The sequence below is a fragment of the Catharus ustulatus genome, chromosome Z, assembly GCF_009819885.2.
Source record: "Catharus ustulatus isolate bCatUst1 chromosome Z, bCatUst1.pri.v2, whole genome shotgun sequence".
Classification (NCBI taxonomy): domain Eukaryota; kingdom Metazoa; phylum Chordata; class Aves; order Passeriformes; family Turdidae; genus Catharus; species Catharus ustulatus.
In genome coordinates this window covers 35,065,750-35,089,367 of record NC_046262.2, presented here as the reverse complement: position 1 = coordinate 35,089,367, position 23,618 = coordinate 35,065,750, and the positions used below count along the sequence as shown (strand labels likewise).

The 23,618-nt window shown below is 42.4% G+C and overlaps 1 protein-coding gene across 7 annotated transcripts in view; it reads left to right on the top strand.

Moving 5' to 3' along the window:
* The first annotated feature begins 893 nt into the window (after positions 1-893).
* TJP2 (tight junction protein 2) overlaps positions 894-23,618 on the top strand; it is a 62,842-nt gene continuing 40,117 nt past the window's right edge. For 2 of the 7 annotated variants that reach the window (XM_042780140.1, XM_033085278.2), the window contains exons 1-2: positions 894-1,002; positions 12,700-12,820. Coding sequence is in view for 1 of the 7 variants with exons in the window: in XM_033085273.2 (XP_032941164.1) it covers positions 21,166-21,228 (63 nt within the window). In the remaining 6 variants the exon portion in view is untranslated. Of the gene's footprint in view, positions 1,003-1,321; positions 1,427-12,699; positions 12,821-21,163; positions 21,229-21,391; positions 21,556-23,618 lie in introns of those variants that run through there. The other 5 variants (XM_033085276.2, XM_033085275.2, XM_033085273.2 and 2 more) reach the window with 4 other exon arrangements.

The following is a 23,618-nucleotide window of genomic DNA, read 5'->3' as shown; positions in this document are numbered from 1 at the left end:
TACAGTTTCAGGAATAGTATTGGTGGACTTGCAGAGTAACGCTGGGTGTTCCGGCCTGGAAATGGAACTACTCTGCCTTCTGCTAATCTTGTGTATTTCAGCTGAGAGTGAGGGTGTGAACAGAGTCCTCCCGAATTGTCAGCAAAGTGGCCGCAGATATTCTGTGACAAAGGGCAGGGAAAAGCAGATCGAGAGGCCTACGTGGAACACTCCGCTGTGGTGTTAAAGGCTGTCTCAGAGGTCTTGCCGTTAGAAAGGTTCATATGGGCAGTGATCCCAAGTTCCAAACAAAACACTGATGTAAACGGAAAACACACCCAAGCGCTGGGCTGGGTGACGGTGCGCCCTGCCAGCGGCCACAGGGCTGCGCCGTGCTGCCCGCAAGTCCGCTCTGCTGCTCGGGCAGAGCCGGGCACCGGAGCCGGGGTCTCCTGCCGGGAGACGGGACGGACAGAGAAGAGCCGGGGGCGGGGCGGCCTCGCCGCGGTGACTCAGCGGCGCGGAGCACCGGGCTGCGACCGGTATTTCCTGTTCCCCTGCAGCCGCCGCGGGTGTTGGTGTGTGCGGGCGTGGGCCGGGGGAGCCGGGCGAGGGCACCCCTGGACTGCAGGGGCGGCAGCCGCAGGTGGGGCCACGCCTAAGGAGCGGGCGCACTGCCCGCCCCGTCCGGCCGCCACCGCCCCTCGCTGTCGTTCCCTGCCCTCCCCATCCTTCCCCTCTCCTCCCTACCTGGGGGCGAGGCCGGCACCTGCGGCGGGAGTCCGCCCCAGCGTGGCCGCGCCGCCCCCGCCCGCGCCCCGCAGGAAATCGCCCGACTCGGCGGGAGCGGCCACAGCGGACCCGGAGCCGGCCTCAGCCTCGGCCCCGCACTCGGACTCGACGCCCCCGTGGCTGCCTGCTCCGGGGCGGCGGGGCAGGGCAAGGCGCAGGGCAAGGCGCAGTCCCAGTGCCGGGGCGACTCTGGGACCTCTGCTCCCGCTGCCGGACGTCCTCCGCGAGCAGGCGAGTATCCCCGCAGGATATCCCCACCCCGAACCCGCACTCCCCGCCGCTCCCCTCTCCCTGGGCAGGTGCGGTGCCCCTTGGCACCCCCTGTCCCCCGCGGCCGGTGCCTCCGCTCCCCGCCGCGGGGGCCGCGCTCCGGCCACGAGCTGTCCGGCTTTTCCTTTCGTTCCTTTTTTGTGCTTTGGGCTTTATCGCCCTCTCGCTTGCGCTCCTGGGGCGCGCTCTGCCGCCTTTGTCCGCGGCAGCCGGACCCCGCGGTGCCCCCCCAGGCCAGTCCCGCACCTGGGCGGCGCGAACAGCCGGGCTCGGCCGGCGATCGGCTTTTCTCTAACGGGATTAAGCGGCTCTCGATGACTTTTTCCGTGATAAGTACTTTCCGGTAGAGTGCGATACTACGTGGAAAGTGGGAGAGATGTCACGGGTGAGTCGGGGTGTTTGTTTAGCCGGGTTATTACGGGGGGAGGGGAGGCGGGTCTCCCGTCCAGCGCACGCCCCCGCCGTCGGGGGCTTTGGCTGCCTTTGTTGAACAGAGAATTCCTGAAATCTTTATGTTGGCACATCCTGAGTGGATTCCAGCCGTGCCTTGGGCTTTGGCTAACTGGGTCAGGGGAAGTTTCAAGTTAACAGGGAACCGTGAAACAAAGGAACAGGCAGTTCCAGAAGACAAATGTCTTAATTGCCCTGTTAAAGTGCCTTGGCATCGGCGGTGTTTGCGGTGCTGGAGCCCATTGTATTTTCACCCTGGAGTGCCAAGGTTGGTCGACCAGTGGCATGCACTTGCTTTAGTAGACAGCTCTGCCCTGAGTTACCCTGTACTTGAAACCTATTTGCTTACTTTTTCCAGCACGAGAAAGTACATGCTGCTTGAACATACTTCTGTAAGAAGCATATAACAAATCAGAAAACTTTCACGCTTCCAATGTTACTTTCTAGTAGTTATTCACTTGAAACAGAGAGAATCTCTGAATTATCTGCTCCCTAGCTTCGGCTTATAAAATTGCGTCTGTTCCCACAGCTAAAATGATACTGAAGGGCTCTTGGCCCCACAGCTGTGCTCCAGCGGAGGCTGCAAAGGTCTGCTTTGTTGTAACCTTTGGATGTAATTATCAAGGCCGCATCATTTGCAACAAAATAGGCTACCTTTTCTTTTGTTCTTCAAAGTTTTATTTTAAAGGTTGAGAACTGTGATTCACCTACAGCTCAAGGAAAATAAAAGAGAAACTAGTATGTGCAAAACTGCTTCTTTCATTTGTGAAGCGTTTGTCGTCTACGGCTTTAATTATCAGCTCTTTCAAATAGTGGTACTTGTCAGGATCAGTGAAGTCCTGATGTGGCAGGAATCAGGTACTGGAAAGCATAGGAGGGTTACTTGTGTGAATGAATACTAATTGAGAGATTATCAGGTTGCTATAAGAGACTTTGAAATATTTTGCACTTACTAAGCATGTGTGTGCCACTTAGACATGGCAAAATAACATTATTATGAGGGCTATCTTCAGCCTTCTGAGGAAGTTTTCTGCATGTATTTGACTTTTAGGTGAGTTTACTGTTATAATTGTTTCTGGACTGTTACATGCAAACATCTTAAGCCCTAAACACTGGTTTCAAGTAGCGGCAGTAACTTCTCTTCCCTTTATAAAAAGATGTCACCGTGCACTGGAGAACCTGTCTCTAATTGTGTTTTGCTATTTCCCTGTATCACTGTCAGTAACTGCTGAGGTGCTTAGTCCCACTGCACTGGATTTTTGTGAGATTAAAGGCAAGTATTGGTAATTATGCAGCAGAGTTGGGGTGATCCCAACACTCTGCATGAGCCATACTCTAAACAGAGATCTGCAGAATGGAGCATCAAAGTATTTCAAGTGTACGATACTTTTTTGATTGCTTAATCCCACTTTTTCCTGGTTCTATGTCCTCTAAGGATAACCAGGAAATTTTTCTTAGCGATTAAAACAATGTTTAGTGTCATGGTTCACAAAATGGGATATGCCGTACCTTTTATAAAACCTGTATAATTAAAAGCATTAGATATCTCCTGTACCACAGTAACCCTCAGCTAGGGAATAGCCTAATATTCCAGGACTACTTCAAAGCCGCATTTAAGTTAGAGCAAATCTGGGTGATAGCATTTGTGCGTGTTTCGATAGTTACCGATCTTGCCTTTCTCCAGAACTTCCTTGTAGGGTAAAGGAAATTTCGTATCACAAGACTGTTCACTTTTGATTGTTGAAATAACAGTATTTATGTACTCAGGGATGGTGTAACTTTTGTCATATTGTGGCTGTGTCAGCTTCATCCTGTTCCCCATGTCTTGGAATCGGTCATTCTAATGACATGGGGAACAGAGCACTTACATGTTAGAACAGCTACAGGTCTGTGAGGTTAGAGATTTTCAAGTCTGGTTTATTTTCAAATAGGTACAAAAATTCTAATTGCTGGGGGAAAATAGTTTTTTGACAATTGATCTTTGGCATCAGCTGTACAAAGGCTGTGTATCTTCATCCCAAATTGCAGTGGATTTCTGTGAACTTTTGAAGACTTCTCAAAAACTAGTTAATCTATTTGTAAAACAAATATTTATATCAGTAAGTATATAAGGCATAATTTTGTCTTCTAATATACAGATCGTACCATAGTGAAGAATGTTTGCAAATTATGTGTTACAGAGATTGGAGCAGGGACACGAGGATGACTGGTTTTGCGTGACTGTGCTGGCATGCACTCACCAGTGCACGTCATCTTTCAGAGTCAAACGTTCAGTCTCAGTCCCATGACCAAAGGCTGTAAATGCATTGAGAGTTTACATCGTCAAAACAGAGCTGTTCAACCATGGGATGCTTTTCTCAATTATCTAAACTTATCCTCTTCCTCAGAAAGTATTGGATACCTGTGTCTGCTCCCTTGAAAGCTTTGCTCACTGCTTGTTCCCAGAGTCTTGGAAGCCTTCTGTTGCTCTTTAATTGTCTCTTACCAGTACTTGAGTTATCCTAGTCCCACTTCAGAGAGTAATTTTTCTTTTTCCTGAGTGGGTAAATTATGATTTAAAACCTGCTGCAGTTATGTGGGTGTTTTTGTTTGGGGTTTGGGAGGGTTTTTTTGTTTGTTTATAATTTGTGGGGTTTTTTTGTTTAGTTTGGTTTGTTTGGGGTTTCTTTTGGTTTATTTTTTTGGGGGAGGGGGGTGGTTGATGTCTTTATTGTTATTTTGCTTTGTTTTATGTGGGTTTTTTTGTTTCTTGAGGGTTTTTTTTTCCTTTTTTTTTTTTTGTTTTAATTTTGGGGGTGGTTTTTTTTTACTTTTTTGGTGGTGTTTTGGGATTTTTGTTTTGTTTTGTTTTGTGTTTTGTTTTTTTTTAACCAGACAAAGCTGGCATTCAACTCTAGATACCTGAGGTTATTTTTTATTTAAATGTTACATAATTTAAACAGGTACTAACTGCAGCATTGTAATTAAACAGCTTGATGCAGCAGCAAAGTATATTCAGGTCATTTACTACCTTAAACTGTTAATGTTTGGGTTGGGTTTTAGTTGGCTTGTTATTGGGATTTGTTTTGTTTTGTTTTTCTTTTTAAACTGATTGCTTTTTGAAAGAGCATGTCATTAGGGAATACTGCAGTTTTCTGTTTCGAATGAGAATGCAGACTGTGTCAACTCCTTTCTTTTCAGGGTAAGAATGTCTCTTGCATTTGTCAATGTATTTAGGATGTTTAGGATCCAAGCTTAGTAATAACAGAGTGAGCTGTGGGAGCTCTGGTTTAGTATCTGGCACAGCATCTGCCCTGGTGTATATTCATCGGCTGCAGGCTTTGTTTTTAGGAAACACGAGCTGCCCAAGTCTTCCTGAATTTAGGTCAGCAATGTTATTGTGCATCTGAGTCCCAGAACCTCAGATAATCATGGTTGCTAATCTAGGAAGAAAATGAAACTCATTAGCGCTCTCTTCTCACATGAATAACGTGAAAACGAAGGACAAAAATACTGCCTGATACAATAGCAGGGTCAATAAAAAGTGTGCAAGGCAAAATATAAAGCCCTGTTGTTCTGGGTTTTTTTCCAATGCCTGCTCCCTTTTCACGCTTTTGTCTCTGCTTTCCTTTAGTACCAGCAATCCAGAACTGCTTTTGAAAAATTTCTTTTTACTTCTTAATGTTGTGCAACTATCCGGGGTGTTGTTTATATGCATGTGAACTTTAGGATGTCTGCTTAGATTTGGGTATATTTTCATTGAGTTAGGCATGAATTCAGATATATTGGGCCACAGTGGTTTTTTCCTAAGACTGGCTCAATGATACCTCTCCCAAAAGCATTGTGTTGTTACAACTGTATTGTACCATACTCATTTTTTGAGATCAGTATTGTATTGATAAACTGAATGTAAATTTAACAATGCAGCCTCATTTCACGTGTTAGTTCAAGCTATGTGTTATTTACCTTCCCTTACTAAATTTTGGTTGGTTTTTTTAAGTCTTTAGAGAAAAGCCATAAATCTCCTGCATGTCACTCTTATCAGCAAGGCTGTCTGTAGTTTGGCTTGCACTCTCAATTCTAACATCTGCTTCATCATCTAGCTCTGCTTAATAGCCAGCAGATTTGACTACTGGTGTCTCTAGCCTCCTTAGCACAACTTTGTATAAGCTGATTTTGAGAATCTCCAGGAACATATGGACTGTTCAGGGAAGGGAGGATTTCTAAGGAGGGGCCAAAAGCAACTGCAATGGGTGAAGATATGATAAAGAAATTTCCGGGTCCTCCTCTCTTTTCATTCCCACCACCCGCACTCCCAGTCTGATCCCTAATGCTTCTCTACCTTAAGATTTTTTTTTCACAGATCAAGCTTTACATATGTGCTGGTTGTGGCACAAACAAAACATGTGTGTTTTGGAAGTTAACAATCGATTGTCGCAGTTGTCCTTATCACTTGAGCAAAAGCATGTAGGAGGAGATGCTTGGTTTTTTGCTCTCTTAATAAGAGAATTCTTTTATCGGTAGCTGTTACACAGATTTTTGTTGAAAGATGAGAAAGAACAGGATTTTATGTTTTTCACAAGATGGAAAGTAATTTGTGGCTGCATTGGGCAGTGACTCTCTTTTAGTTGGGTCTGAAGTGACTGAAGATGTGATCCTGCCTCTGCCAGCAGTTTGCAAGAAGTATGCTCTACATCTAATTAAGAGTGTACGACTGTTTTCATCTGCCGAGGATTAGAGCAAATAAAGCTTTTGCTTTGATCTCGTAAATGCTTTTTTACTGGAGAAAAAAGCTCTGCCATTCTTTCCCCATTCTCAGAAATACATTGTACTTTCTGAGGGATCACTTGTGTGTTCTCAGTTAGGAAAATTGCGCTGTTTTCTTTCCAATAAAACTTGGTTTCTGTTCTTCCTGATAAAAAACAAAGATAGAAAAAGTTGAATGGATGATAATTCTCCAGCAGGAAACAATGGAGGAAGGTATGTTTTAGACATACCTTTTGTTTGCTCTGCAAAAGTCATCCTTCGCTAACAATGCACTTACAGCATTGTTAGCACTTTGAATAGCACTGCTTTGAATTTCTGTTTCCAAATAAAGTTGAAGGAAGTTGATAAACTGTGAGTCAGTCTTTCTCCCTCTAGATACCTGGAGGTTTCACGCATCATTTAACTGAAAGCAGTACTTGAGAGGAACTTGTTCTTATTGTGTGGGCTTGGCTTCCCTGTGTACAACACTAGTCATGGGGCTCTTTTTCTAGTCAGAATTCATATGCTTTGCTCAAAGAGACAAAAGATTGTCCAGAGCTGCACTTTGCATAGGCATTAAAAATTACTGTGGTAAAGTTTTTAAAGAACTATTTCTTGTATCTACAAGGGGAAAATTTAGAGTTAAAGAAGTGTTAAGGGAGAAGATGGACAGAAAAAAATACCAAAGCTTCATAGGAGAAAGTGGGGTAATACTGAAGTTGTTAATTAAACCAATTTTGAGGGAAGACTGGATTTTACAAAAATATTTCTGCTTTTGAGTAAAATAGAACTGTCATGGACTTCTAGAGTCAGAAGATCCTCAAGTACCGGAATTGTCAAAAAAACTGCTCAGTTCTTGTCTTGTTTTTACTTTCTCAGTACAGCCTTTACGATAGAGCTACCAAAGGTATCAGAAGTCAAGATGCATGCAGGCTTAATGACGTTAGCTGTGCTTGCAGGCTTCTAGTACTACTCTGTTTTCCTAAGCTTCTTAATGCTTCATATACAGATGTTTAAAGTTGTTGTTAAGTGACTTTTTTTTTTTGGAAACGGGTAAGTAATTTTTTTCTGAATTTAATCCATGTGGTTTAAATATACTAATTATTTTTCTTAACACATCACTACATTTTAGACTACACATTCCTTATCAGCATGCAACTATGTAAATTAATTTCTTTTTCTATGACAATTGCAGTGGTATTCCCCTGAATCTAAAAGATGCTTAATTTTATTTTGCTCTTCTAAGATCAGTCACACGGATTGCTATTTAGTAATTACTTGAGATAGTTCAATGTGTGCATATGCTAACATAACCTACAGATGTAATTGAATATTAAACACCAAATATGGCTAATGCATGATTGTAAGTAATGTATGATCTGAAAGTAGTTATAGAAATCTTGTCGTTAAGAGCTAAATATTTTACAGCACAAGAAATTATCTTGGTTTCTAAATAAGTGACATGCAATATGATATCACCCCGATAGAAATACACAAATACCTAATAATACTAGGGAATAAGTAATATGCATAGTTGACAGAGGGATCATGGTTCCAGGCTTCAGTCTTCCTGCCACATCTCTTCTTGCTATGTTTTCATCTCTATTACTGCATAAGTGCATAATACTTACATAATATATGTACCTATGTATATCTATCTATACATATAAGCATTCATTTCTTACTATCTAAGAAGCGTTACATCAACATTTCCTTGATTAGTTTTGCAATCAAGTACATCTCATTGAATATTGCAATTTGACAGTCCTGCAGTGTTTCCGAAATGTCACTGTTACTCCTTTCAACATGTGCATCTGTCTCCACCTTTGTAGTTCATACTTGAGGTCTTTGGCGTGCACAGTTACCTACCTCATGGCTAGAACAATACTGACATGGGATATGGCTGCTGGCATCATATGAGGCACATTTGAATGCCTAGTAGGTATCATAATGGGAGTTTCTGGCTCTCTTAATTCTGTACAAGCCACGGAAGGAAGTATTTTTCCATGCCTTTTCTGAGTAGATCAGCTAAATCCCTCGTGACACTTCTAAGGTAGAGAGCTTTCTGGCACTTCCTGATGAGAAAAGTTAAGGCAAAAGCTATTTCTGTCTGTCACTGTCTAAAATGGTCTCAAGTTTTCTGAGCAGATCTCTTTTATTCCCTGGATGGATTTGACAGAGAAGTTACCTAGTGCTCCATTAGCAGTTGAAAGATTATAGACAGCAGAGATTTAGCAAAGGATTAGTCAATTGGAGAGTGTGCATTATCCGGCCAGGCTTAGAACCGTGATTGTCTCTCCAATCATTTTCATTAGTGTCTTATTCAAAGATCGAATTACGTAACAATGACGTTTCTGGGGAAGCTGGTAGGAGTTTTTCTTTGGTTTCTCTCTCTTCTACTAACTATACTAGCCTGGGAGAGGGAAAAAAAAGCATTATTTTTATGCTTCAAACTTGCAGCATGTTTTAAAAAGCAGCATTTCAAATCAGTGTAGAGGCATGACTTCAATTGCAGCAGCTGCATTTGGATGATAAGTTAGTGTGGTGGAACTCTTGAGAAAGGCAGGATGCGGTACAAGAAATACATAACTATTTTAGAAGCAGCGATAGGTATTACTCCCCTTAACAAGAGGGAACTGCTTCCTGAGGGTAGACATGCAAAACTGTGGCAACCTCCAGGGTAAGTGTTAAAAAGCAATCAGTGAGTAACTATGGGGAAAATTGTGCTCACCTTGAATCATGCATTTTTAAACTTGTTATCAGAAAGAGAAGAGTTATTCATAAAACAGGTAATCATTTTTTGTGCGTTCCAAGCTCTGTATCTTCAGTAGTTGTCGTTGAACTTATTGGTTTCATTAGAGATTTCTGTGTACTACCTGTCATTGGCTAGAGGAATAATTAGGAGGTGTTATTTCTAAATGAGGGGTTTCCTGAAGAACAGAAAGAATAAACAAGTGTATACTCATCAGAACAGAAATGAAATGACTGTTTTGTATTTTTTTGCTTGCTACTAACCTGATGTGTGTTTCCCCCTCCTTATTTACAAATATGCATATTTTAATTATTATCTGTCAGAGAAGCAGTTTCTGAAATGAGAAAACAAAAACCACTTTTGTCTGTGCAGGCAGCTTTACTTCTCTGCTTTGAAGCAGGAGTTCATCATACTTAGGAATACTGTTTCCCTACAAGAAGGTTGTTCTGTTTTTTGTTAAAAAAATCAGAGCACTTTCTTGTATCACACAACTGGAGTATTAGGCTTCAGAAAAATCCTTCTGTATGTAACTTTTTCCACCAAAAATATGTGGTTTGTGGAAAACAGAGTTGTCATTCTCACTCACCTGCCCCTGTGTGAGTGGCATTGATGGATGGGTGTCTTCAGAGCCCTTCTGGTCTCTCCTATTTTTGTTGTATAATAGAATATCGTCACTTTGTTTCAGACATAGCAGAGGAGTACAAAATATGAGTGGCTTTTGCCCAAGACCAATTAGTACGTTTCTATTGATTTGGAATAGTTCTGTGTAAGCAGGACTTCAAAGAAAAATTTGGATTACTGTTGTGGCTGTTTGCCTATAACTGAATTCAGATTTATCTTGTAATTTTTCCACAAATGCACTTTCTTCAATGGTGGTAGCAACAGTAATATTGAATAATCATTAAGTACCATATGATTTTTTTTTTTTCCCCCAGAACTATCACTAGAACCACAAAAACTAGTGTAAAAGATACACTGATGGAAATGGTTTTGCACCTTTTAAGTTAATGCAAGTGCTCTTCTAGCTGGTCTTAAATTCCCAGTGCCATGTTAATGAGTGCTTGTAGGGTTTTTTGTTAAAAACTTGCCCATTAAAACAGATTCTCAGTGCAGTCTATTTGGGCTGAGGACAGCAGAACTATGACCTCCTTTGATTGTTCCATATAAATCATGTACATACAAATCTCTTCGACTTTTTTCAGCTGCTCTTCATATGCTAATAAAATGGTACCTGATTTCTTCTGATATTTTGAGAAGCTGTGTTGGAAAGTAATGATATGTTCTTGTAGAATTCTTCTTCAATTTCAAGTAGGTTTGACTGGCCAGAGTCACAGCTTGAATCAAGCCCTCTAAAAATGAAACTTATTAACTGTAATGTCTATTTCTTTTGTAACTGTGACTGTCTTTCATCTATTACTGAGTATTAGTATCAAAGTACAAAGGACACTGTTAAAATTTGTTTTTATTTCCAGCATTCTTATTTGGACATCTCCCTGCTTTTGGGAGAGGTTTAGTTAACGTGATTGTTGTGCACACTTGGAATTTCAAGCTGTTAAGATGTATTTGGATTATGTATGGATTTGCCATTCCAACAGTTTCAGAAAAGCAGCAAAGCTGTTGTCATTGGACTGTAATAGGGATCCCTTTTATGTTTTTTTTAAAACTTACAGGGAACGAAAGGTTGGTAACCAGCAATTGTGTCAAAGTAAACAGAGCACGGTTCTTTTTGTAGCTGCGCACTGTTTATTCTATATAACTGGAATAAACACATTAATAACACACTTTGCTAAGACCAGCTTATCACTCAACTTCTAGAGGTACCCTGTCACAAAAATAAAATGTTACAAAAGTGTGAGGGTGTGTGTATAGGAAAAAACTGTAATATAATGAGACACTTTCCAAAACCTAATACGGAATAAAGGGTATAGAGGTCCTCGTTTGTCAACTCCTCACTGTACAAATTCAGGTGCATAATTATGCACTTTATTTTTCTTAAGCATCTCTTAAAATAAAAATTAGCACTTGAGTGTGATGCTAGGTCCAGAGCCATTGTTTGAAAGCTGTAAGAATTCTGCCTAAAAACCCAGACTACTGTGCAAAAGAAAGCAGGAAAGGTATCTGCCTTTCTGGAGCATAAAAACATTATTTTACTAAGGTATTAATTTATATTTTCCTATCAAAGGCATTACAAAGTTACGTTTTTCTACTTCCATCTTTGCTTGGAATAGTGATGTGATTTCTGTGACAGAGAGATTGATTTTTATAAAGTTTGACAAAGGGAAAATGATGGCAGCAGTGGTAGTTAGGTTTAGCCTGCTTGTGTGACTCTTCTGCAGCCTCCAGAATAGTATTTTGTGCACAGCCTAGAACAATAAGGTTGAAGTTTGTTTTGAATGTACAGTATAGCTTGTGCTGCTCTTTGGTGGTCATATAAACTCATATCAAGCATGTTTTTGTTCTGCAACTTCTGAAATCATGCCTTGATTTAAAACTGTAGTTTGCATTCAGGAAGATGCTTTTATGCTGGAAGAGAATGGGGAGAAAGGGGAAAATAACCTTCTCGTTTCAAGGTGTGATACCTGGCATCAGGTGCTTGTATTATTGCATATTTTTGAAAGTAAATCTGAAACAAAATGTCTTTTTAAAACATTTTAGAAATGTTAATTTTGCTTTTTTTGAACCTGTGACCTCATTGCATTTGTGCTCAGGAAAAAGTGGGTCTCACACACAAGAAACATCAAAACTTGGCCAGACTTGTAGACAGTTGGGGAAGTTCTGCAGAATTCTTTCGGTATCTCTTTCTTACATTTCTCAAGCCATCTAGAAACGGCTAATGAAATATTAATCATAATAAAAAAACACCTATACCTTAAGGGGACGGGGGAAGTGGGGCAGAAACAGGCAAACAAACTCAAACTTGCTAAAAGAATAGCTAATATACTTTTCTAGGGAAGTCTGGCATATCCTTCTTTGAAGATGGAACACTTTGGAAAAATGTTTTTGAGAGAATAATTGAAATCAGCAAGTTGCATGTTGGTTTTCTTTTAAAAACAAAACAAAAGCCACCACCAAACCCTGACCACTAGCTTGTGTTTCTATTTCTGTCGAAAGTTCCTTCTTTATCTTAGTGAATCCATTTATTTTCTCTTATCCTGCTGGGGATAATCAAGGACCAGACAAGGAGTCAGGGAGAGTGGGAACCCTGTGGCAGGGATGCTGAGGGGAAGCTAGCGTGGTACTTGTGCCCAAGAGGGGTAGCTAAAACCTGTTGAGCAGGGGAAGAGATTACACTGGGAATTGTTTTCGTTCTGTCATTTAGCCACTGAATTGTTCTTGCTGAGGTTATGCTCAAGATACAATGCTGTTACTAGCTTTCCTGTGTACAGTCTTGTGCAAGCTAAACGATCAGACCAAAACAAAATGGAAAGAAAAAGCTGGATGGTTGTGGAGAGGACCAGTGCAACAAAGTAACTACAAGTATGCTTCCTGTCAATACCCTATTTGATTGGCAAAAATGCATTGATTGCATTTGCAGGCTGTGTGTAAATATTGCTGTGTATCTCCTTTTCTCAAGCACTATTTCCACTCGATTGTGAGGGAAGATAAAGAATGCCAAACTAAGCAGGGAAATACATTTTATATCCTCTTTTTTCTCTAGGACTTCAGTGTTCCAGGCTTCACAAGCACTCTTTTGTGGTTACACGTGATTTAAATGAAACTTTGTTTTCCAGCGAGCAAACTACTGCACTGCCATCTCCTTGTGAGTGGGACTGGGAGCACAACTGTACACCAAGCCCAAAGCATTGCACAGCAAGTAGACAACGGCACTCAAAAATCGTCATTCCTCCCAAGGTACTATTCAAGTTGCATCAGTTAGACCTAGCCATTCATTTAAAATTATGTATTCTTGTCATGTGCTAGCTAAGATTTATATTCTGTTAGCTATGTTTTTATAAGTTTTCAAGAAATTGTACTTAATAGAGTAATATGAAATTTAAACTAGTTCTTTGGAATTCTCAAGGAAACTTAAAATTATTATATGCACATTTGCTGAGAACTTGATGATGTACAACAGGCCTCCAGAAGAGGAGAGGTTTCTGCAATGAAGTCAATATTCTGCTAAAGTTATGCAAATAATAATGCACAGGCCTGTACTAGTTCATCTGTTAACTAAACATTGGTAAAGAATGGATGTAATCTATGATGATGTCTTCAGCAAATATAAATATTTAGCATGGACTTGGGGATAAATAAATTACTTTAAGCACAAAGGGTAATATTCATGGGAGTTACTTAGTGACTCAGTCCTGGGAAACAGAATAGCCACACACAGGGAGAGTTGTTTTGCTGCATATTTTCTTACAGTACATCATTAAGGTAAATATAATCCTTTTGGCATATTAACCTTGCTTTTGAAACCTTTTCTCAAGTGCTTCCAGAAGGATTATTAAATGTGTCCTTAGTTTTATGTGTCGATTGAATGTGCTTGGCTTGTTTTTGTAAGTCATTAACAGATGATGATTTTTATGAGAGGAAAAAGTTGTTAGACCTTGCAAAACTATAATTGACTTTAATTTTTGAGATGAACAGCTATTGCTGCTTTAGTAATTTACTTAAAAATGTGCCTATCTGCTGTCCTGACTTTCTAATTTGTGACATACTTAACCGAAGCTACTTCTCTGTTTAATTTTCTGGGAATGAGGGAAAATTTGATAAGAGAATATCAGGAAATGTAACTAGGTAGGAATGTCTCAACTGAGGTCTTAGGCAACCTCTGACATTTTCTTCAAAACAAAACTTTCTATGCTAGGGTATGCAAACTTTACATCAGGAAATGTGGATAATTTTGAGCTCAACTCTTAGCAAAACAAACTCCAGAACCAATCAACAAGGCCAAGATGGCTCAGAAGGTGCATCCAGCTCCTTTGTGGGCTTCTAGGAGTTGTGCAACTGGCAAGTGAATGACTGGTATGGCTGTGTTCGTCTGCTTTCTCCCTGACTGTTCTTGCTGATCTCTTTTGGACTCTTGCCAGCTCACTTTAGTCGTTTGCAAGAAACATCACCCAAATGTGGGCATTAGTACCCTAGCTGGGACCTTGGTGTTTCTGAATAGGGCTGCAGAACTGCTTTGTTTCTTAATAAGCTCATCAGCAGGATAAATAGGATGGGGAGAGGCAGAGCTTTGAAGCATAGTTTTCGTGCTCTAAAGAACTAACTTGGCTGAAGAACTGCTATCTGGAGCTTTGTTTTTTAAATTAACCTCCATATCAGGAAAAAAAGTAACACATCTTTGTGTATGTTAGTTCTTGTGTAATCTGCATATTCTTTTGCTTGTTTTTAATAAGCATAATGATTTCCACGAGAATGGGATCTCTGTTTTCTTTATTGTGTTGTCTTAATTAATTTGAGCTGTAACAGTTGATTGCCATAGTAAAGCTTTGATGTTGTCGGGCTTGACTTCTAGGGAAAAGGCAGATAAATAGCTAAAAGCAGAGGATTGTTTCACAGCCTTGCTAGGAGTAGTCAAGAAACATAGAGAAGAGAGGAAGGATATGAGATGTAAGCAAAATGAATGTTCAAACAGAATGTGCCTGTTGTTTAAAATGAAAAAGTTGCAGTTGGGAGATTTTCTTTCAAGTGTTGATACACACTTTTGTATGGTGTTTGGGGAGAAAAACACTACACACTTGTGTGGTTTGGATTTGTTTAAACTACATTCTTATTTCATTCTTTAGAATAACGGTACTCGTTTTTGTAGCTTCTTAAAGTAGTAGAGGTTGAAGTGCTTCTGCCAAGGAAAGTTGTTTAAATTTGCACAGTCTGTAGAGGAAGGGATGGGGTCGGGGGTGTGTGTGTTCAAGCAGAGTCACTGTTAAAGACCCTGTTTCGCTCTCTAGTGGTAGGTCAAACTATTTCATTTACTTGCCTTACTAGTGTAATTTTCTAGGAACTGCAGTGTAATTTAAAACATTGCTCAGATGAAAATATGTTTAGAACAAATAGACTGTATTTCTTTTTCTCACAACTATGATTTTTATTAACTGTTACCAAACACTTCTGCATATTCTCATGCTGTTTTATTTATCCTATGAATATGCTATACATCTGTGTTTTCTAACTGCCATATTCTTTGCAAAAAGAAAGTAGCAACAAACAAAACAGTCTTCTGGTGTAAAGCAGAACAGACTTGTAATGTGAGATCTAGTAGATTTGATGACTGTCCAAAACACTGAGGAAAATATATGCTACATTACATTATAAAAATACATATATTACTGTATTTCATACTGTTAATGTCCAGTGCTGTTTCTAGTTACATGTTCAGCATGTAACAGTGTGTGTGTTTCAGATTTTTTTTGTGAACTTGAAATTGAGTTTATGATTGACTTAGAACAGTGCTGCCTCTTGATCTAAATAATAGCTACATTTTAAAATTTTTAGCAGTTTGAGGTGTCTTGGTAAATCTCTGTGTCTGGAGATTAAAAATATAAAATATTTTAAAAAAATTAAAATATTCTGCTCTTGAAAACATCAAAATAGGTGAGCTCATAAGTGACAGAGGATTTGGCACATTTAATTACCCCATTAAAAATATGTACAAAATGTGGGATGCTGTGTATGTTGGACTCTGGGTTTCTTCCTGGGACATCTATGCTTTCTAAAATAACAACCTTAGTATCACTGCTTTGAGACTTGCAAAGTGTGTATAGCTGTTCATCCACACACTCGATCAGAGACAGCCAACAGACCAGACCCTGCAGCTGCATGCCAAAATCTTTGCGTTGCATAACCACAAGTTGTACTTTGAAAGTGGAGACAAGGGGCAGGATAATAATTGCATCATTCTGCTTTAAGCTGGCACTTGATTCATGCAGTAACTCCAGAATGATAGGATAATTCAGGTGGAAAGGGACTTCAGGAGGTTTTTTGTGCAACCTTGTGCCCAAAACAGGGTCATCTGTGAGATCAGAACAAGTTGCTTGGGGCTTTACCCAGTTGGGTTTGAAAACCTCCAAGGACAGAGACCGTACAAGTTCTCTGCAGTGGGTCCATGGTTTGTCTGTCCTCATGGGGAATTTTTTTTCCCTTTATGTACATCTGAATCTGTCTTGTTTGAACTCTGGCCCATTGTCTCTTATCCACCTTGCACTACTGCTGAGAGCCTGGCATTATCTCTTCAGTCTCTTGCTGTCAGCATCAATGGGCTGCTGCTGAGTGTCCTGAAGCCATCCTTTGTCCAAGCTAAACAAAGCCAGCTGCCAAAGCCTCCTTTTGCAGGGCCAGTGCTTCAGCCCCCACCATCCTGGTGACCCTCCGCTGGACTCACTTCTGCACATGGCAGCAAGTGTTGAGATAGTGAGAAAGGTGTCTCATCTCCAGTCCCCACAAGACAGAGATTAGGATTATGTGCCATGTATGTGACAACCCAAGTGTAGAGCTGCGTGTTTGAACCATATGTATGGAGCTCCTGAGCAGTTCCTGAGAGTCAGAGGTCAGCTACCTACACATCCTCTAATCCTGAAGGTTGAATCTGTTAGGGCCCAGCTTACTATATAAAGAAGCAGACGTAATTGGATTTATGAATCATTTAAGTAGGACTGGGCTGACTGATTTGTGTGATTTTGCAGGCTGATGACAAATGGCAGTCTAAAGAGATTGCCTGGAAGGGAAGGGGAAAGGCTGACATGGTATTTTTAGAAACTTCTACAGTGTCTCTCATGACAGGATCATGAACACTTGCTTAAAAACAAGAGCAAAACTGACATCTCTGTTCAGATAGTTCCACAACTAAACTAGCATCCTACATTCCCAGTATCTCTTTCTGAAATCAGTTTCCAGCTCTTTAAGGAAGTTGCCTTTTTGCCATGCTGTCTAGCAGCACTACCAAGTGTTGAACTCCAACATTTAAAGAAACAGAAAAATAATTGATTGTCATAGGGACAGGTCAAAAGGCTTGATGGTGGAGAGAACCTTCATCACAACATGCTTGCTGCAGGCAAATTGCGGAATAGCCTTACTCGGTTGGAGTAACTGTGAGAGCAGCTACTTGTTTTAAATTTGCATCCTCTAGAGTAGTGTCGAATGGGTGTTCCCTTTGTGGATGCTAGATGTGGCACAACTGCTTCATTCACAGTAGCATTAGATAATTTATGGAATGCATCCTAGGTTTTGCATGACTCAGGCTACAGCAAGTGATCTCTCTAAATTAGTGCTACACAGACCATAGATTCAATCTGATTGTAGGCAAACAATGTCTCCCTTGATTACTTAACCTAAAAATCTCAACGAGAAATGTGTTCACTGTAAGTTATTTGCATGTTTTTCATAAAATTAATACCAATAATCTTTCAATTGAAATTAATTTTAAAATTCCTGTACACCTACATAACATTCCATGAAATCTCCTGCAGATTATGCTATTTGTAGAGTTATTGCACGTGCAGAATAGCTGGTCCTAAATACTGCAGAGAACAGCTGGAAATGTGTCACCCAGTTTTCATATAATTTTGACATGGTGCTGATTCCCAGCCTTTACTCTTCATGATGCAATATCCCTTGCAGGACTGACTAAACTGGACCTGCACTTCCCATTTCAAAGGGAGACCAATGATTGAAATGTGCATGCAGCTATGCCTCCAAACACTCAGTGTGCTCAGGGACATGCACAGACACATCAGACCATTTGGCTGGGGCTCCTGCCCCTGTTCTGCTTGTGTTGTTTGTGTTGTGTCCCAAGTGAGTTTTGGCTAGTTTATAGGTATTCTGTATCCATACTGGCAGGTCTTGTGGTGTTTCAGAGAAGATGAGACAGGAGAGGTTATACCTAATGGTAAACAATATGCTTGAGCTGCAGGTTAGGATTTGGTTTTGTTTGACTTACAAGGGAAGAGAATGGGGATGCTGTCCTTCCATGGAATAGCTGTTAGGTGAATTGAATGCTTTGAGAACCTGTTCCCCTTTTCCTATCAGAAGAGGCAGAAACTTGAGGTGCTGGAGGAGTTCACACAACTCGCATCACTATTTACACTGGTATCCTTCGGTTGCTGCTTAGCTGGCAACATCTTCCTCTCGTAAGGCCTTCCAGCACATCCATCTTGGTCAAAGAGTAGACCTAAAAGTTTGTTCTTGGTGGTTGAATTGCAGGATAAGAAACCTGACAATTATTACTACATTGTTTCTTACATCAGTCCATGCCATCACTATGAGCATCTGGGCATTTGGCCAAGCTCTAGAGTGAGCATGAGCGCTAAAGGCTACTTAGTGCTCACATTTGCACATTGGGATGGTATGATTTATATGTCCATTGTGGCAGAGTAGCTGTTTAGTCTAAGGAAAAAAAAAATAAGAAGGCAGGAAAGGATATATATACTTTGGTCTTGAAAGTGAGAAATTTTATGGACAAACATGGGAAATATTTTGATAAGCCTACATGGATTATTTTCCATCTGTTACTGCATGAAACTAAAGAGAGCCAAACTGATTGATAGGCCCTGCCCAGATGATGTTTTATAGTAAGGGATTGAAAACCAGCCTATCTGGATTGTGGAGCTGTGGTCAGTTCCTGCATCTGTGTTACACTTACCTTAGGCTAGTTTAGTGTGTTAACCCTGCCAGCTGCCCCAGAGCTCAGGGAAGTATAGCCTCTGTTAGTGATAACTCCGTGTGGCTTTGATAAAGTCACAGAACATGCCAGAAGGAGGCATTAGGTCAAGCCACAGCTTTTGTCTGGAACCAAAAATAGTCCTTCTTGGCCTTGGAGGGGATAGGCAAACCCATCGAGATTGCTCTGGCTGGCACTGCCTGTTCTCCCCAGGAAGCTGTGTGTAGTGCGGGAACTGAGTGGTAGCTCTTCATCTTTTGCCAGATCTGTATGGAAGGAAGCAGCTTCAGGAGGCAAGTGTTCTACTTTATGCCATGAACTTTGTATATGTGTGAAGATATGGCAGTCAAGAGATCTGGTGGTGGCTTCTCCTTTTCCTGTCCCACCTCATGTCTCACCTCTGACAAGCACTTCTTTCCAAAAAGTACATATATTGTGATCCAGCTTAAAACAAATGTTGTTCTTGCATCTAAAAATGTCTGCAGCAAAATTACTGTAATTTCACAATTATAAGCTGCACCATTTTGACTAAAATTTTGCTCCCACCCCAGAAATGCAGCTTACACTCAGGAGCGGCTAATATGTGAAAAATTTTCTGAAATTTCCAACCCCGGAAGTGCAGCCAAGGCACCAAGCACCTGACAGTAAAACCCGGGATTGCGCGACCGTTACAAATTGGTTACTCTGTTGCGCAGCGGGTGGACGCAGGCTCTGTGCCGGCAGCGCGGGGCGGAAGAGGGATGCGGGGGCTCCCTCCTTCAGGCAGCGCAGCCCAGGGGAGAGGTGGGGGCTCCGTGCTCCCGCCCCCACCTGCCGCTGCCGCAGGAGCAGGCAGGCTCCATCCCCGCCTCCCGCCGCTGCTGCCGTGGGTGCCGGCGGGCTCCGTCCCCGCCTGCCACGGCGGGGCAGCGCCGGGCCGGAGCGAGCGAGCCCAGCAGCAGCGGCGGCCGGCCTCGAGCGGCCCCACCGAGCTGGGCCACGTGGCCTTGTTGGCAGCCCCAAGCAGGCTGAGACTGCACGACCTGAGCCGAACCAGTAAACTCCATGATCCCGCAATTCTGTTACTAATTGGCAACTTTGTTGCACGTGGGTCCTCACTGCGAACGACAGAGCGGCTTATAATCAGGTGCAGCTTATGTACGGACAAAGAATGAAATGCTGCCGACACCCAGAGATGCGGCTTATAGTCAGTGCGGCTTGTAATTGTGAAATTACTGTATATTGTTTTCATTGTGTCATGTCGTTTCAACGAGTACTGGTGATGTAACATTCCATGCTGATGTTTCCAAACATTGCCCTTTGGAAAGTTGCCTCCAGTTTGCAGAGGTGTGCAGTGGTGTGGAGAGTGAGAGCTGTTTTGCCTTGCCATACTGTATCTCACAGACAAATTCTTGATGCCAGAAGCTATCATGGGATCCCATGTATGTGAAGAACCTGGCCCCTGCACTTCATTTTTCCGAGCGGTCCTGACTTCAGCCATATGCTGAACTGCTAGTGTTGCAAAAAAGTTGTATGGTATCACTCCCTTGTATAACTGAGAAGAGGAACAACACAAAAGAAAGAGCAAAGTTCATGCTTTGGCATTTTTTGGGCTTATTCTCCTCAAATTTGAGGGTAGGCTATACAAAGTAACAGGCTGTTTGCTTTTTTCTTTTTTTTAAACATTGGCTTAAGAAAGTTTTTCCCTTACAGTTGGTTCTCATTCTCCGTTTCTTCCTTCCAAGAGTTGATTCAAGTATTGCCTCATCCACCCAAAATAGCATAAAGCCAGGAAGACAGCAGCTCTTGGGAAAGAAGCCTTTATTTCTGAATATAATGTGGTTGAATTTCTGCCCATCTTCTCTCCCTCAGGACTTTTAGTGACCACTCATTTGTGCAAGCTCTTGAGAATTGTTTACCCAGTAATGTGCTTTTTTTTTTAGAATAGGTAATTACTGCCCCCAAAGCAAGCAATTTGGCCTCTGAATTAATAGCAGCGGTGTGGACTTTCAAGACTGATGTGGAAGGCTGTTAGGTGGTGGGAAGGAAATCTGGCTAAGACTGTGGACATGAGGAGTCTGTCAGCTCTGTGGAGGTTTTCATATCCACGTCCTCCTAAAAACACACTGAGAGAAAAGGCGGACATGACCGGTCCGTGTCTGTTTGACACAACAGGGCTGTGGATGCTGTCCGAAAGCCTCCTGTCAGAAATGCTGCCCAGGCTTGGGCCACCGGCCCCATCGCTCTCGTTTATCCTGTGACAGGCGTCAGCTGCTGGCCGCTGCCAAGGGCAGCAATACAAGAAATATTTTTGTAAATTGGGAATAACAATTCTTTTCTTCCCAGGGAGAATGGAAGTGTTTCTTCGCCTCCCCGGGGCGTTTGCAGGCATGATTGGCTGGCGGCGGGGGCGGCCGGGCCCCGGCAGGACAAAGTCTCTCTGTGGAGGGCTGCTCAGAGCCGGCTTTGTCCTGCCGGGCTCCGGCCGCCCCCGCGGGGCTCCGCCGCAGCCCGGCCGGCCGGTTCCCTGGCGGGGCAGAGGCGGGAGCAGCATTCCCGAGGCCGCCGGACCGAGCGCCAGCCCGGGGCCGCGGGCGGCGGGCCCGGCGATGTTCCCATGGGAGCGACGCAGGGCTCGGCTGGGAGCGGCCCGCGGGAGCCCGCGGCGGGGGCGGAGCAGGTCGGTACCATCCCCGACACCCAGAGCGCTCCTCCTCCGGCCGGACTCACCCCAGGGACGGATGGGCGGGTCACACCGCGGGCAGGTGTGTTTGCACCCCGCGGGGCTGGCAGGACCCGCTGGGTGCCGCGGTGTGGACCGCGCTTCCCACCGCGCTTCGCACCGCGCGGGCCGCCCTACGCGATGCTGCAGTGGGAACACCGTGCTTGCTCCAGTTTGATGGGAGCGGGGAGGCAGGCGGTCCTCTGAAGCGCTGCCCGCTTCCTGCGGCGCCCGAAGGCGACACCTCGTTTTGTATTGTAAATTCTGGCTGGGCTCAGAGTGCAGGTCAGTGTTTTAACCGAAAATAACCCCAGGTTCTGTGGAGGAGCAAACTCAGAAGTTTGATGAAGAAAAGCCGTTTTCCCCACTGTAGTAAAAAGCGTGGCTGTGGAGTAGCAGGCAGCATCTGCCTGTCAGGAGTGGAGGCGTGGTGTGGTGTGCATACCGGCATGCAGAAAACTGAACTGACCTGTAGTCACTTCCCTCACCCCCGCTAAAACATGGATGGAAGCCATAAACACTTACTTACGCCTCATACTTTGTTTTGTGACTTTTGGAATAATCAGTACCCTTAAGTATCCTTGCAGTGTTGATTATTTTATGTGATTATTCTCATACTCTGTGTGTTTGGGTTGTTTTTTGGTTGGATGGTTTGGTTTTTGTTTGTTGTTGGTTTTGGTTGGTAAGGGTTTGTTTCACCACAGAGGTTGTGCAGTTGATCTGGATAGCTTACTCCGCTCTACTTGTTCTGTCCTCACCTGTATTTGAGTGTTTCATCTCTTCTTAATCCTTCTTGTAAGCCCTTTGACACAGATTCCAGTGTATTTGACACTGTTGCTCCAGTACATTTGGTAAGTAGGTGTAATCATTTGCTGATGCTCGAGTGAGAGAAATAGAAATAGCCATAATAATGTGCTGGTAACTTGCCTTGCAGGGGTCTCTTGGGGATGAGGTTTACACGTGTTGCTCCTGAGATGGAATGTCTGACTCGTGCATGTTTTAGTTACAGGAGTTACAAAGCCTGCATTTACAGATATGATACAGCTTCATATGGTTATAGCTTAAATACTTCACTTAAGCCAAGTTACAGTCACTATGGAATGAATCCTGAAGTAAGACATGTCACGTTGTATTCAGACAAATGCAGTGCCAGCCTGTGTTGTCTGTCTCCTTCCATTTCTCTCAAATAGCAACATTTTCTCGGCCTGCTTTTATCAATATTGGTGGAATCCTTCTGAAGTTAATGGCAATACTTCTGTGGGCTTGATTAAAAGGGAGGGTTGTCAGGTCTCAACTGAGTGCATGGCATTTCTGCAAACCATTTTAGGGCCTGCCCTTCATGTAAAGAAGTAAGAATTAATTGGTTTGACTAAAGCTTCTTTTTGGTTCACAGCTGTGAGTCCATGCAGTATGGAAGTTTGTTGTGTTGGTTATGAATTCAATGCCAGGTTCTCTGTCAGCAAAATGGGAGCTTTGGCTTATCTTTCCCTCTGCCCATTGTGTGAGACTGTGAGAAGGCTCATATTTCTTACCTGGACTGAACTTGAGTGGGGAGACATGGTCAGTGTAGCTACTGCAATGGTTATGTTTCTTATAATGCAGTTGCTAATAGGGCCACAATTCAATTTCTTGTGCAAGACACCACCTTGCTCATTATGTTGTAGAAAAGGAGAGGAGAACCTGGAGACATACTACAGCTATGAGTTCTAGCTTCCTCTTTATTTTTCCAAATGGAGCTGTGCAAACAATAGAAAATTGATAACTGTACTAGGAATTCTGAGTGCAATTCATGACTTAAAATTGCAAATGAGCTTAGAATCGCTTCATTTTTTAAAGCCATATTTGGATTGTATTTCTCACCATGACAATTGAGTATTCTCTAAGAGTGCTGATAGGAGAGACAAATACTGCAAATACCGGCCTTCAGGCAGATTTATGCTCCTGAATGCATCCTAACTGCAGTGTGCAGTGGAAAACCATATGTAAATGTAATTATTCTTCATGCTTTGTGAGAATAATGCATCATCTAACTTACGAAGTAGTAAGAGAGACTTCATGAGATCTTCAGACGTCTCTATCTCAGATCTTCAAAATAAAGAAGTAAAGAAGAAAATACTCCTTCAAGGCCTGCAGTTCTAGCAGTTAACTAAGCAGGCAGATAATGAACAGCAGCTTTCCAGGTGTTTGTGTCTCGTGTTGTGCCCTATTTGGTAATCAGAGAGAAATATCTTTTTGTGTATTCTGCCAATGGAGTCTCTAGATCTGATAAACAACACTGCATGAGTTTCATTACTGAGTTCTGGATGGTTCTTGTTAAAAAAGCACAGTATTTAAAAAAAAACCCCACA